This window comes from Plasmodium malariae (assembly GCF_900090045.1).
Source record: "Plasmodium malariae genome assembly, chromosome: 13".
Lineage (NCBI taxonomy): Eukaryota > Apicomplexa > Aconoidasida > Haemosporida > Plasmodiidae > Plasmodium > Plasmodium malariae.
In genome coordinates, this window is record NC_041787.1 from 1,771,664 (window position 1) to 1,787,674 (window position 16,011).

Genomic DNA, 16,011 nt, shown 5'->3' on the forward strand with positions numbered 1-16,011 from the left:
AATTTAAAGAAGTTGCAAGGTTTTTTTTCCCTTTCTTTTATTTTTTTCTTTTTCCTTTGCTTTTTTTTTTGTTCTCATTTTACCTTATCGCTCTTTATTTTTTAACGTAACATACACACATATATATAATAAGTGTGTATGTATATATATGTATTATGTACATGCGCATATGTACGTGTGTGTCCATTTCAAATGGACATATAGTTTGTAATGACTTTGTATTTCTATCCTTTTCTATTTTCACATGTTAACATCATAAATAATAATAAATGAAAAGTATGTTGCGTATGTGTGTGTTTCTTTTCTTTTTTTCTTTCCTTTAAAAAATTGAACAAATCTATTTGCATTCATTTTACTGAAAGAGAGTGATTTGACGAATTTACGTAGGACAGGATAAAATGAATCAATATGAACAATGGAATCGTAGAATTCGGGTATGTGTGAAAGGATGTACAGCAAAGATGTAAGATATGACAAAGATAGCAGCGATGGAAGGGATAACAAACGAGAGAAAAAAATAGAAAAGAAAAAAAAATGTTTTAATGGGGGATTATACAAGAGTTAAAAATACTTATCAATATGGCTCAAAACGCGTGCTGAGTATTGTCGATTTATTTTCCTTTTGTTAAAATGTTGCTCATATGTATGTACATACGTGTATATATATATATATATTTGTATTTATATTTATATATATATATTTATTCATTTATCTGTTCATTTGTTTATTTTTTTTTTTTATTTTTTTTTTTTTTGTTCGCTTTTGTTAGACCATTTGGTACTGCAGCAGTTTATACGTTGAGTACAAAAATGCGCTCAGAAAATCGAGGAAACTACCGGTGGAAAAAAAAACGGAGTACTGGGAAAAGAAACATGAAGAATTTGCTACGAAGATGTTAAATAATATTTACGAACTCCGGGGTGAGTAAAAAAAGAGAAATGGAAAGAGAAATGGAAATAGAAATAGAAATAGAAATAGAAGGAGAAATAGAAAGAGAGAGAGAATGAAAAAGAGGAGAGAGCAAGAACATTCATGCATAATTACAACCCGTGTGCATGTGCTTGAACATAAATGTACATTCATGTGAGCAACATAAGACATCCATGGTATTAATTCACCCAGTAGTACACGAATAAATATGAATTTCCTTAACATTTTAACAGGCTGGTGGGTTAAGGTAGGTCAATTTTTAAGTACTCAGGAAAATATCATGCCCGTGGCATATATAGAGAAGTTTACCAAATTGCAGGACATGATGCCTACGTCCTCATTTGACAAAATAGAAGCGATTTTGAAAAAGGAACTAGGTGAGTATATTATAGTTTCATTTTCCCTTACGTTTGCGAATTTTGGTCCATCATATATAGTTCCACCGTATATAGTTCCTCCGTATATAGTTCTACCATATATGGTTTTACCATATTTAGTTCTACCTTATCTAGGTGTTCTACATTCTGTTCTGCATTTTGTTCTACATTCTGTTCTACATTCTGTTCTACATTTTGTTCTACATTTTGTTCTACATTCTGTTCTACATTTTATCCTGTTTCATTTTATCCTGTTTCATTTTACCCTGCCTCATTTTATCGCGTCTAACTTTTTGAACATCGAGCTGGTGCTTACGTGTGCGACAACCCACATCACGTATAGCTAGTTTATATTATGCCTTAATGAACGCATTTTAATTTAATTTTATTCTATTTTATTTTTTTTTTAACAAAACTAGGAAATATATATGACATATTCGAGAATATTGATAAGGAGCCGCTGGCCAGTGCTTCCATAGGGCAGGTGCATAAAGCCAAGTTAAAAAAATACGAAAAAGATATAAACACTATGAGTGAACAAGATATAAATAGAAACGATTATAATGTTATAGTAAAAATCCAACATGAAGGAATAGATCAATTTTTATCTTCTGATATAAATACACTAAAAAAGGTTTCTTGGGCATTTGGATTAATTGATAAAAATTTCTATTTTACTGATTTTATTGATGAATGGCAAGATTCTGCATCTAGAGAATTAAATTATAAATATGAATTATATCATCAACTATTAGCTTATAATACTTTTAAAAAATCTAAAATTCCATTAAAGATACCCAAAATATATTGTGCTTATACAACGTCTAAAGTGTTAGTAATGGAATATATTAAAGGATTTAAAATTACAGACATAAATTCGATCAAAAAATATAATGTCGATGCGTATGATTTGGTTTATAAAATCATCGATTATTTCGCTTATCAAATTCATAATGATGGTTTCTTTCATGGGGATCCGCACCCGGGAAACATACTCGTTATGATTGAGGATGCGGGAAAAAAGGAGAAGAGTCGGGCGAGAAGCAATAAAAGGAACAGAAGCGTTCATAGGAAGAGAAGTGATAACAGGAAGAGAAGTGCTAACAGGAAGAAAAGTGCTAACAGGAAAAGATACACAGATGGAAATTGTCAAACGGGGAACTATTCTGGTGAACAGCCGATTAACATACGAAATGATAGGGTTAACGAGGGTAAACATGTAAACAATAGTATATATAGTAGTAAAGAAAATGTTAGCATTACAGAAAATGATAGTGTGCATAACAATTCTTTAGGTGCTGTTTCTAATGCATCTATCGAAGAATTTATAGATTCTAGATACAACATTGCCAAGATGAAAAGTATTTCAAGTAATACAACGAATAATGTACTTCATAAATCTTGTAGTTTTGTAGACTATACTACTAATAAGAAAAAGGAAAGTCTATCTAATAAAGTATTAAAAGAAGATTATGATTTTGTTATAAATGAAAATATCAATGGTCAAGGGTCCATAAGAAAATGTATATCAAAATCCGACGAGTGCATTTCGTCTTCAAAAGCTACAGGGGATACGACGTTCACACAAGCACAAAATAAAAAAGAGAACGAACGAAATTTAACAAAATTGGTTGAACATGCGCGTGGCAGCCTTCTACACACAGAGCAAAATTTGTTCCCCGAAAGTATCGATGATTTAACAGAGAAGGGGGAAGAAGGAGCAGCAGGGAAAGACGCAGTAGTAGGAGCAAATGGAGCAGTAGGAGAAGACGAAGCAACGGGGGAAGACACTGTAGCAGGGGCAGAGGCAGAGGAAGAAGAAGGGGATAGGGTGAAAATTGGATCAAGTAAATTCGTACCTGTTATAATCGATTGGGGGTTGATAAAGCAATTGGATGGAGTGATGAAACTAGCTTTCTGCAAATTGGTGTACAGTATCAACTGCATGAACGTGTTAAATATAATCGAGGCGTTTGAGGATATGGGTTTTTGCTTTAAGGAAAATTTTACGTATGACCCAGAAATATATATAGAGAATTTGAAAAATTTTTTTTTTAAAAAGTTAGAAGAGTCGAAAAGCAAAGGAAACGATGGAGTTAAAGAAGATGTTAATGATAATGAAGAACCAAATAAGCATAAAAATGTAGACATGTTGAGAAATATTGATAAAAAGGATGTTTATGATAAAAACCCTATAAGTGATGTACCTAAAGATATCATATTTTTTATGCGTGTTGCTTCTTTATTACATGGATTATGTACACAAATGGATGTTAAAATAAATTATTTAAGTATCTTTTCAAGAAGAGCAAAAGAAGCATTAGAAAAAATTTACAAGCCTATGAATAAATCGATATATACTATTCCTATTGATAAGATACCCAATTCGTTTTTAGAAAAAAGAATACATAATTTATTAAAAAAATTATATGAACAGAAAAAAATATTAGGATGCCAGGTAGCTATTATACATAATAAGAAAATTGTTGTTGATACATGTGTTGGTATCACAAGTACTATTGATAAAAGACCTATAACAAGGCATTCCTTGTTTAATGGTTATTCTTTAAATAAAGTGATTTTAACCATTGCCTTAATTCATCTTATTTCGAATTCTGTAAATGAACATCATTCCATGGATAGTATACCTTTAAATCTTGATAAAAAGAAAAAAATAAATCAGCAAGATGCGAAAGATGATATAATAAAAAAGGAAGTAAACTCAACCAAAGAAGAGGAAGAAAAAGTAAATGATCACAGCGTATATGTGAGTGAACAAATTAGAAACATTAACAAAATAGAGAATGACTATTTTGTTACAGTAACAAAGGACAACTTGTATTTTCAAGATTCACAATACAAGGGAAAGGGCAATAGGGGCGTTACAGCGCATGCAAACACGGAAGGCATTGATGAAGATATTGATGCCCATGCTTGTGCAGTTGCAACGAGCTCTATCGCCTCTGGTGGAGTTTCTAACCCTGAGAATAATAATCATATGGACGATGGACTCATGGATGTGCGTAGTCTAAACAACTACAGCAGCATATATGGAAAGAATAACAACTACAGTAGATACTGCAGAAATTTCAACTGTAGTGAGAGCAGCAGCGGGGGGGAGGGAAGTGGAAAGGCAGGAACTATTTTTGAACTCGGAAGGAAGAAAAAGATGAGCAAGAGTGGAAGAAACAATGATAGCAGTTGTGGAAGAAACAATGATAGCAGTTGTGGAAGCAATAATGTAAGCAACTCTGGGAGCAACAACTCAAACTCTCAGGACAAAGACCATGTAAGAGGAAATTATCTGTTCTCGGAAAATTTCATTAAAGATATCGAGTCAAAGCAGATAGAGAATTTTAAAAACATGATTAACGAATATATATGTAATTACTGGGATGGATTTATTTGTAATAATAAAAAAAATATAACAATAAAGGATGTACTGACTTTGAAGTGTTTCATTAGAAAACCTTTTCATGACAAAATAACTTTAAGCAAGTTTATAGATTATGAACAGATGATTAACATGATAGAAAATTCGAAAAATTATAATGTAACAAATAAATCAAAAAAGTATGGGGAATATTTATATTTAATTGATACGTATATTATTTCAGAAATCATTCGTAGTATATCTGGATTAAAGTATTATGAGTATATATACAAATATATTATAAAACCTTTAAATCTAAATGAAGAAATGTTTATTCCTATCCCTTCCTATTTGTTAAAGAAGAACGAAGAAGAATTAAAAAAAAGGAACAATAATGGTAATTGCAATAGTAATAGTAACAACAGTAATAATTATTATAGTAATCATAATAATTATAGTAATCATAATAATTATAGTAATAATAATTATTATAGTAATAATAATTATTATAGTAATAATAACACAAATGCTAACAAAAGGGGGAAAACATTTCTTAAAAGTAAAAAACAGTCTGCACCTAAGGACAGTGCTCATAACTTTAACAGTAATGAGTTCCTGTCAACTTCGTTCGTGTCGAGGAAAAACAAAAAGTTAAACGGTGCTTCCAGTGCACATAACGCACCTAACCCGACTAGTGGCATATTTGATGATAAGCATTATATTGTTTTTAGAGGTTATATGAAGAAGGAAAATAATATATTGATAAATAAATATGAAAGTAAAAAAAAAAATGTTGCTCCTAATGAATCCAAGACAATCAACAGGAGAACCATAAGTGTGGAGGTTTGTTTCTCGTCCAGAAAAAATATTTATCATGATAGCAATAAAAGTGTTATGAAGCACAGCAGCGTTGTTAAGGGTAAAATGTTTTCCACGGGTATGTTCGACTCCACAAGGGGGATCTTATCCCAGGGCATGAGGTACAGGGGAAAGGCAAAGAAGGATAAAGAAGCGAAGGAGAAGGATAAAGAGCAGAATGAGAAGGATAAAGAAGCGAAGGAGAAGGATAAAGAAGCGAAGGAGAAGGATAAAGAGCAGAATGAGAAGGATAAAGAGCAAAATGAGAAGGATAAAGAGCAGAATGAGAAGGATAAAGAGCAGAATGAGAAGGATAAAGAGCAGAATGAGAAGGATAAAGAGCAGAATGAGAAGGATAAAGAAGCGAAGGAGAAAGATAAAGAAACGAAGGAGAAGGATAAAGAAGCGAAGGAAAAGGATAAAGAAGCGAAGGAGAAGGATAAAGAGCAGAATGAGAAGGATAAAGAAGCGAAGGAGAAGGATAAAGAATCAAAGGAGAAGGATAAAGACTTAGCTGGGAACAATACTTCCCAGAAAGATGTAGTTCAGAATAACACTACCGAGAAAAGCAGAGTGAACATTCTGGTGAATAACAAAAACGTGGAAGATGCATGTAACAAAACGAAATTTACCTCGAACAAGGGGCTGGAAAGCAGCCTAAAGAATAGAGAAATGATTAGTTTTAAAAGTAGGTTTTTAAATCATGTAGACATTTTAAAAGTGAAGACGAAAAAAATCAATGATTCTATAAAAAATATGTATGAGAATAATGAGAATACCTTTTTAAGAAATTTTTTTATGTCTCATAAGAAAAATGATAATAAACATAATAGTTTAGATCATAGGAATGTAGAAGTTAATTATATATATGATAAAAAATTGCAATATAAAAAAAATTTCAATGAGAAATTTGGTAATAGTTTTTATTATAATGAAATTATGAATGATGTAAGAACGGATAATTTGGAGAGTACATGGAAATTAAAAAATATAAACAAATTAACATCTAAGTTGAGGTCAGGAGACAAAAATAAAAGAAATTATATTTTAAATGGGAAGGATAAGGATAGTGGAAAGGATAATACGAGATCACGTAGATGCACAAATATTAAAACAGCAGAATATAATTTAAAAAACTACAGTCATAACAATGATAGTACTATTTCTTATAATACTAATACAGATGGTTTTATACTTAAATATCAAAATGATATGAATGATTTATTAGATTATAATGTAAACCTTTTGTCTAATAGTTTTTTAAAAAAATTTTCAGGGTATAAGAATAAAAAACATGGCACCAGTAGTGATATTAGTACCAATCATATATACACACTAGAAGAAGATAGCAAATTCTATAAGTTTTCTTATGATGAGAATATTAGAACGTTATATGAAAATGTAGATACGAAAACAAGTGGAGATGAATCAGCGAATAGTTTGCTGAAGGAGAAATATGACAGCTATCAAAGGAGAAACAAAAAATACCGTAAATTGTTTAAATATATCAAGGATTTAAAAAAGTATATAAAAAGGAGGGAAGACAAGATTAGGAACGCGAATTCAACTACTTTTAAAGGAGGCAGCAGTGATAATATAGGTAGTACTAATGTAGGTGGTACTAATGTAAATAGTAGTAATGTAGCTAGTAGTAATGTAGCTAGTAGTAATGTAGGTGGTACTAATGTAGGTGGTACTAATGTAGCTAGTAGTAATGTAGCTAGTAGTAATGTAGCTAGTAGTAATGTAGCTAGTAGTAATGTAGCTAGTAGTAATGTAGCTAGTAGTAATGTAGGTGGTACTAATGTAGGTAGTACTAATGTAAGTAGTAGCAGCAATAACAAAGGTGCAGTGTCAGATGGGAAGGATAATTATGCTAAAAACGTTATTAAGGAAGACGAAGAACTGTTAAAGAAACTAATTGAATACAAGTATTCCATATTACAAAGACAAAGAAAAAATATCATGAAAAAGAAAAATAAGAAAAATATTTACATGAATGAATATTCGGACGAAATAGAAATGTTTAGTGATACGGAAAGCGAATACAATAGTTCAGAAGCGGAGCATGATGGACATCGCACAAGGCATTGGGACGATTATCATGGTAACAACCAACGTGATAGTGATAACAACAATACGTACGAAATGAAAAAGAGAAGAAGCATTAATGAAAAGAAAAAGAAATTGGAGGTTTATCTCATCATGAATAATCTATATAATAAATATAATAAGGGAATAATACCAGAGGAAAGTCATACAATAAATAAAAAGACAGATGTATACTGGAGGTTGGCATATGCAAAGAGGGATATAAACCTAGTTGATACTGTATCAAACAATGACTGGAATGAGAAATTTGATAGCATTTTTAAGTCCAAGGTGAAAACCAAGAGAAATGGTGGTACTTCTGGAGGTAGTGGTAGTGTAGACGATATTAGTGGTAGTGATACCGAGATGGACGAAAGCAATCATATAGCAAATGAGAAAGATATCACAAATCGCAATAATAGTAGTAATAATAACAACAGTAATAGTAATAATAATAGTAAAAATAATAATGGTAACAACAATAGTAACAATATCAGTAACAACTGTAACAATAGCAGTAACAACTGTAACAATAATAATACCATGAGTGAGAACATCCACCTGGAAACAAAACTAAAAAACTATGTAGATACCTTCAATGTGAAGCAGTATAATAAATACATTACCTCTTTTCAGTTAGCACAGGCAAAACCTTATGTAGTTGATCCATTAATATATGATTCCAAAAAAATACTTGATAAATTCATTCCAATTAATGGAAGATATACTGCTAGAGCTTTGTGCAAAATTTTAGCCTTTACTAATAATCAATTTTTCTTCCCCTCATATATTATGAACAAAGTCAGGAAAACTTATTCACTTGATAACAGTATAGAATCTTTAATGCTAACGGGAGGTATGAGTAGAAAATGGGGGATGGGATTTCAACTCTTTGAATGCGAATATCAAAATGAAATAAATGAAAACTTTTATATGTTCAGGAAAAAGAGGAAAACAAAAGGAAAGCACAGGAATAGAACAAAAAAGATGAATAAAGAAAATGCAAATGTTTTAAAAAAGAAAAGAATTGTTGGATATGGACAATCAGACTTCTCTGGATGTCTAGCCATTTCGTTTCCCGAAATTGATCTTTCACTTACAATACTCTTATCAGATATTTTTAAGGGAGCTGATGTAATTTATATGGCAAAAGAAAAAAAATTAATTTTACGTGGAAATATTGAGATCTGCGTTTAAGAAAAAAAATAAAAATACACGGCGTTTGTTTGTATGTATATGTGTATGTATGTGTATGTATGTGTGTGTATGTATATATGTATATATGTGTGTATGTATATGTATATATGTGTGTATGTATATGTATATATGTGTGTATGTATATGTATATATGTGTGTATGTATATGTATATATGTGTGTATGTATATGTATATATGTGTGTATGTGTATGTATATATGTGTGTATGTGTATGTATATATGTATGTATGTGTATGTATATATGTGTGTATGTATATGTGTGCATGAGTGTCGGCATACATTTATATAGCTTATATTCTTGATCCATGAAACCACTTCCAAATTTTTTACCTTCGAAAAATGTCCTGTTTATTTCATTCATAAATGGAAATTTTGTACAAAAGTTATTTTGAATAGATATTTTGCAGAAATTTTTTATATTTTTATATATTCTTATATATTTTTTTAATTTTTTTATATATTTTTTTATTTTTCATTTATTTTTATTTTCCCCCTCCGTTTTTATTATTAGGTGGCGCATCTCATATTGGACTACGTGCTGAAATTATATGGCTTAAAACCGAAGTGGAAATTACCTATAAAAGTGTCTGAGCTAATTAAAATTTTGTAGAATTTGGTACAGGTAAAACGTGAATGAATAACCAGAGAGAAAAAAAGGCTCAGCTCGTGCAAAAGATATATTGTTTCTGTTTCTTCCTTTTAACCTCATTTCGTAATTTCGTATCATTTCGTAATTTCGTATCGTTTCGTAATTTCGTATCATTTCGTAATTTCGTATCATTTCGTATCGTTTCGTATCATTTCGTGTCGTTCCCTTTTTTTTGTTACTCTTTTTAAAAAAGCGTGTTCTCAACATTGCTTATAAATGTCCATTTTTTTTTTTTATGTTAATATGTAAGAATTTCTTGTCAAAAGTTTATTGTAATTATTCTTTGACAGTTTTTATTTTTTATTTTATTTTGTATTGTATATTTTATAAGTTAAATTTTAATTTTTTTATTATTTATCTTTTATCTTCCATTTTGGGTTTATTTTTTATTTATTATTAATTAAAACTATGTGTGTTGTGCGGCTTACACATATATTTGTGCTAGCGTATGTACACGTGTATGCTTGTACTGTTTAATAAAACTCGTATGAGATATTCGGAATAAAAGCAAAAAATAATATTTGCATATGTGTAAATATTTACGTATGTGTTTATGTATGTATATGTGTTTATTATGACGGAAGCTAAAATTATGGAAGCGTGGTGTTGTAATGTTGTCCAATAAGTAAAATTTGGTAAAAAGTGTACAACAGATGATGAGAGAAAAGAGAAATAAAACATAAAAAAAATTTCAAAAATATGCAATGTGTAACAATTCATGGTTGGTGTTTATATTCGTTTTTCATTTTCTTTATATACTTCCATAGTTTTATTTATATTGTATTTAATTTCCGATATTTTCATCAATTTTTATATTTATTTGTTTTATATCACGTTTTCTTCTTTTTACGTTTCCCTTCATTGTATGTTCAATTTTGTTATACATTTCTTTTTTTTTTTTTTTTTTTATTTTTTGTCCTCCCCAAAAATAAAATAGCATAACGAAAAATATTCCTTCCAAAATTTGTGGTTTTTAAAATATGGATAATACTTTATTACTTATACGATTTCGTTTCATTTCATTATTTTTATTTATTTTCCTTTTTTTTTTTTTTTTTTTTAATTTTTTTCTCTTTTTTTCAAATTGTTTCCTATATTTTCCTTTTTTCAATTTTTCCATTTTTATTTTTTTTCAATTTTAAAATATGTTTATAATAAATACGTAAATAATTCATATTAATAATTTAAATATAAAAACATAAATATAACTATAAATATTTATTTTAAAACATAAATATATGTATATATCAATAGATAATCTATTAAATTTTTAAATATTACTAGCGTTTATTTATAAAAATAAGAAAAAGAACACATAATATTTTTCATATATATATAGATATACATATATGTGGGTATATACATGTCTATACATTTTTGTTTATATATAGCAATGGGAAATATATAAGACGCAGATATATAAAAATGATAAAAATGAACGTATTACTTTTATAGAGAAATTTGGTTCAAAAAAAAAAATTTATGGTATGTAAACAATTTTGAAAAATTATAAACTAGTAAGCATGTACATATATAAATACATATACATATATATGTATATAGATATATATAAATATATATATATCTATATATATACATACCAACATGTGCATATAGGTATATACATAGACACACGTATACATATATATACATATGTATATACACATGTGTACATATATGCAAAAACAATCTCTTATAACAAATTTGAATTAAAAAAAATTTGAATGAACTAAAATAAAACATATATCAAAATTTTATATATTAATAATTATTTATTTTACAATTACAGTAATTTGTTTCCAAATTAATGCATTTTTAGTTAGCTGTTTTTTTTTTTTCAACTGGCTTTAAAATCTGAAAAAAAAAAAAAAAAAAATGTACGTATTGTTCATAAAAATATGAGTACATATATATATGTGTACATACAAGTACAAATGTAAATACGCATAAAAGAAAAAAAGATTTGCATAATAATTTATACTTACTTGAAATGAACACATTAATGTTTCATCAACACTCATCATAGCACCGGCATTATCAAATTCTCCACAATAGTTGGGAGCGGAAAATAAGGTAACTAATTGCCTTTTTGCAAAAAACTCATAGCCATCTTCTACCACCTATTAAATTAAAAGATGCATACGTATTATATGCAAAGTACAAAACTGGTAAGATACATACGTACATGCATATGTGCATATATATGTATGCGTCTGCATACTAGATCTGTTCTTACTTGATGTGCCCTGCAAATTAAATCTAATTCATGTTTTCTTAAAAAGTTATGAACGACATCTTGACCAAATGTGAATGAAACTCCTCGGTCGTTTTCTCCCCACCCATTAATTTCTTTTTCTGGGTCAGACCATAATAAATCGCATAATAAGCCTATCAGAAAATGTAAAAAAGATTACATAAATAAATGTCTACATATATATATAAATACGTGTGCATAAGTATAAGCACCCAGGTTCAATTTCTATTGCAAACACTCAAATGTTGCAAGAGCAGTCAACACACATATATAATAAAACTTTGCTATTTTTCACTTTTTATTCGTAAAAATCGAAAAATAATTATGAACATGCAATAATTTTTTTTTGTTGTGCATAATTTACACTTAGCACACAAAATAGGAAAAATTAAAAAAATAAAATAATTTGATCATTATATATATACATATACATGTACATATACATATGCATATGCATATACTCTTTGCGTATATATATGTGCGTGTAAACGTATGCACCATTTTAGTTATTTTCATATTTCAATTTAACCATTGTCAGGAACGTCTGTTGGCCTTGTTATTTTTCGAATTTGTTCCATATTATTTAATTCTGGCGATAATCCGCCATGCATACAAAAAATTTTTTCGTCAATTATTGCTGCAACAGGTAAGCAGTTGAAACAATCAATAAAAGTTTTCCATAATTTAACACTATATCTTCTTTTACACTCATCATAAAAACCATATATTCTGTTAATTGATGCACACTCATGATTTCCCCTCAATAAAAAAAAATTTTCTGGATATTTAATTTTATATGCTAGTAGTAAACATATTGTTTCTAAACTCTGTTTTCCTCTATCAACATAATCTCCTAAAAAATGCAGGGCAAGAAATAAGATCATATTTAAGAAATGGAAGAAGACAATGATATAAAGTTATGTATATGGATATGAATGCATATATATGAATATACACATATATACATAATAAAGTATATAAAAAAATATTGAAAAATGCTTTATTTGAGAAAATTATTTTATCATATTAATATTTTCTTATATATCATTATATTATCCTTTTTTTCTTTTTCTTGTTTTTTATGAATTATAAATATTATCTAAAACAGACGAGGTGACACATTTATTTTTAAATATTTATGGACATACTCAAATATCTAAATAATATGAATATTCGCCATAAAAATATACAAACATAAACATACACACATATATACATTTGCATATATACATATACATTATTCTTGGTGCATATATTTCACGTATTTTTCGCCTTTTTTCTGCATTTATATATAACCTAAAAACAAATAATTTGCATCCGGCGGAAATCCGCCATATTCAAACAATCTTAACAAGTCATAAAATTGACCATGAATATCTCCACATATTTTGATTGGTGCTTCTAATTCTAGTAATATAGGTTGATTTAAAAAAATTTCTCTACTTGATAAGCATAATATTTTTATTTCATTTTCTGTCAAATTAACGTTTTTTCCTGGTCTAGTTCCTCTAACTTCTATTAGTTTTGATATTACATTATCTATATCTATTTCTAATGCCATAATAAATGTTTACTTTAAGCAAAATAGTATTTATCTCCTTCAAATGATATAATAATAATTTTTCTCACAATATTTTTGTTAATCATGAAGAATATGTCCTTTTTATGGAGTTAAATTATTAGATAAATCGCAAACTAAAATTATATGCATTTCTTTTGGGGAAGATGAAGAAAAAAAAAATACACATATATAAGTATGTATATATATACATAGTAAAGATAGTAATGATAGTAAAGACGGTAATGATAGCAAAGATGGTAATGATAGTAAAGATAGTAATGATAGTAAAGATAGTAATAATGGTAATAATGGTAATAATAATAATTATAATAATACATTTATGACAATATATTATATATATATATATATATATATATATATATATATATATATTTACATGTCACATTATAACACTCTTTCATCAAACGTAATCTTTTCCTCAAAATTAACTCCAAAACTGATTCTTTATACTAGTTACACATGTACGAACTTTGAATTCTTTTCAATAAGGCACATAAATATATATCTAGGATTTATTATATTATTATACTTTTTAAAAAAGTTTTTATACATTTTTCGATGTGACGAGAGGGAAAGGGGAATAAAAAAAAAAAAAAAAAAAAAAAAAAAAAAAAAGCTATGTTTTACTAATTGTCTTATAACTATATTTCTACCTTCTTATCACCTTCTTATAATACTTCCAATTTATTTGTAAGAAAACTTTCTTTTTTTATGTATTCTAAATTAACAAGAATACGCATGTTTTTTTTTTTATCTTAATCTGTATCATTTAAGTTCCAAGAGTATTTGAATTTCCTTTTTTTTTTTTTTTTTTTTTTTTTCACCTTTCTTTTATTACTCAGATATTTTAATTTTCCTTGCCTTAATTTTTTTTTTTTTTTTTTTCCTCCCTCACCTTTTTTCTTAACTTTCACCTTTCCCTGTTCTTCTTTTTTGTAATCTTTTTTTCTTCCTATTTTACTTTTCTATTCTATATATATATATTTACCTTCTATTCTATGTTCCTTCTTTTCAATTCAATATTGATTTTATCCAATTATATTTTTGTTTTTTTTTTTTGCTCTTTTATCATATATTCTATTGTGCTTTCCTTTTCTATACTTTACATTATATCACCATTACATTTATTACAGTTACTACAGTTATTACAGTTATTTATTTCTTCAGCCCTCAGTTATTTTATTTTTATCTCTTTTATTTCAATTATTTTTATGTATTAATTTATATTCCTCTTTTTTTTTTTCTTTTTTTTTTTTTCTGAATCATATTCCTTAAAAAGTTGTTAATTTGAATCCACAAATAAAAAATTTCTCAATTTATGTTATATTTTAAATGGCATAAAAACCTTAAATACTGTGTGTCAAAAGGAAAAGAAAATCATATATATGTGCATACGCATATACATGAAATAACTTATACATATATATTATTAAAAACGTGTTATTTATATATATATATATATATATATATATGTATATATATATATATAATGTTATATACTCATGTAACATAAATATATACATACATACTTACGTGCGTACATACATACATACGTTCATACATACATACGTTCATACATACAAACGTTCATACATACATACGTACATACATACGTTCATACATACATACGTACATACATACGTTCATACATACATACGTTCATACATACATACGTACATACATACATACTTACATATAAAAATGTACTTACCTATTCAAACATAAAAAATTTTAACAAATCTATAAATATATTAAAAATGTATATTTAAATGTGAACATGTTAATGTGAACACGTAAATGCGTATGTATATATATATATATATTTATTTATTTTTATTTTTTTATGTGCTAATCCATATTATGTTTATTATTATATATACATCCAATTCATATAACTTTAAAAGCGAAAACAATAATATATAAAAAGGTATATATAATATTATTACACGGTGGAATAAAATAGTCCAAAAAAAAAAAAAGAAAAAAAAATCTAACAAAACAATACAATACAGTACAAAATATATTTAATGAAATAATTTTAATGAAAAATATATTGATTAATGAAATAAATTTTAGAAATGTTATAATAAATGTGATAATGTGATAATATATTCAACAAAACCTACAAACTAAGTTACGATCAAATGAATTTTATAAACAAAAATGTATGAATGCAAATTTTTATTTGTGAAATATTGTAATATATATATAAAAAAAATAAAAATAATAATAAGGTTGACACATTCGTTAATTTTTAGTTAAATAAAAAGAATTGGTAAAAAGTTATAATAACACATTTTAAGATTTATAAAAATGTTATAAAAAGTAAAATTACGTCAAAATATTACAAATTTTTTTTTTTTTTTGTTCGTACCTTTATGATAGTTTAATGAATATATGTATTCTTTTTTATATAAGTTAACATTTTTGAAGAGTTATGTTTTTAGTATATACTTAAAAAAAAAAAAAAATGGTAAAATAAGCAAATGGAAAAAAAAAAAAAAAGAAAAAGAAAAAGAAAAAATAAATTAAAAACTTTGTATAATTTGGAAAAAAAGAAAAAGAACGGAATATGTATATGTGTTCGTATGTATTATGTATATGTGTATGTAATTATATCTATTAAAAGTTTTCCTATTTCAATTTATAATTAACCATTTTGTCAGAAATATAGGAAAC

At 27.2% G+C, this 16,011-nt stretch overlaps 2 protein-coding genes across 2 annotated transcripts; one reads left to right on the forward strand and one right to left on the reverse strand.

The window, feature by feature from the left end:
- Positions 1 to 398: 398 nt before the first annotated feature.
- On the forward strand, positions 399 to 9,457 carry ABCk2 (atypical protein kinase, ABC-1 family, putative; the record flags this gene model as incomplete). Its single annotated transcript, XM_029007434.1, has 5 exons — positions 399 to 434; positions 771 to 921; positions 1,165 to 1,308; positions 1,728 to 8,764; positions 9,359 to 9,457. 5 exons carry the CDS (start codon positions 399 to 401, stop codon positions 9,455 to 9,457), a joined length of 7,467 nt encoding a protein of 2,488 aa, XP_028863824.1.
- A 1,854-nt stretch (positions 9,458 to 11,311) lies between these two features.
- Positions 11,312 to 13,311, reverse strand: PP1 (serine/threonine protein phosphatase PP1, putative; the record flags this gene model as incomplete). The annotated part of the gene is made up of 5 exons (XM_029007435.1): positions 11,312 to 11,350; positions 11,482 to 11,616; positions 11,718 to 11,884; positions 12,280 to 12,603; positions 13,047 to 13,311. 5 exons carry the CDS (start codon positions 13,309 to 13,311, stop codon positions 11,312 to 11,314), a joined length of 930 nt encoding a protein of 309 aa, XP_028863825.1.
- Between the last annotated feature and the right edge of the window lie 2,700 nt (positions 13,312 to 16,011).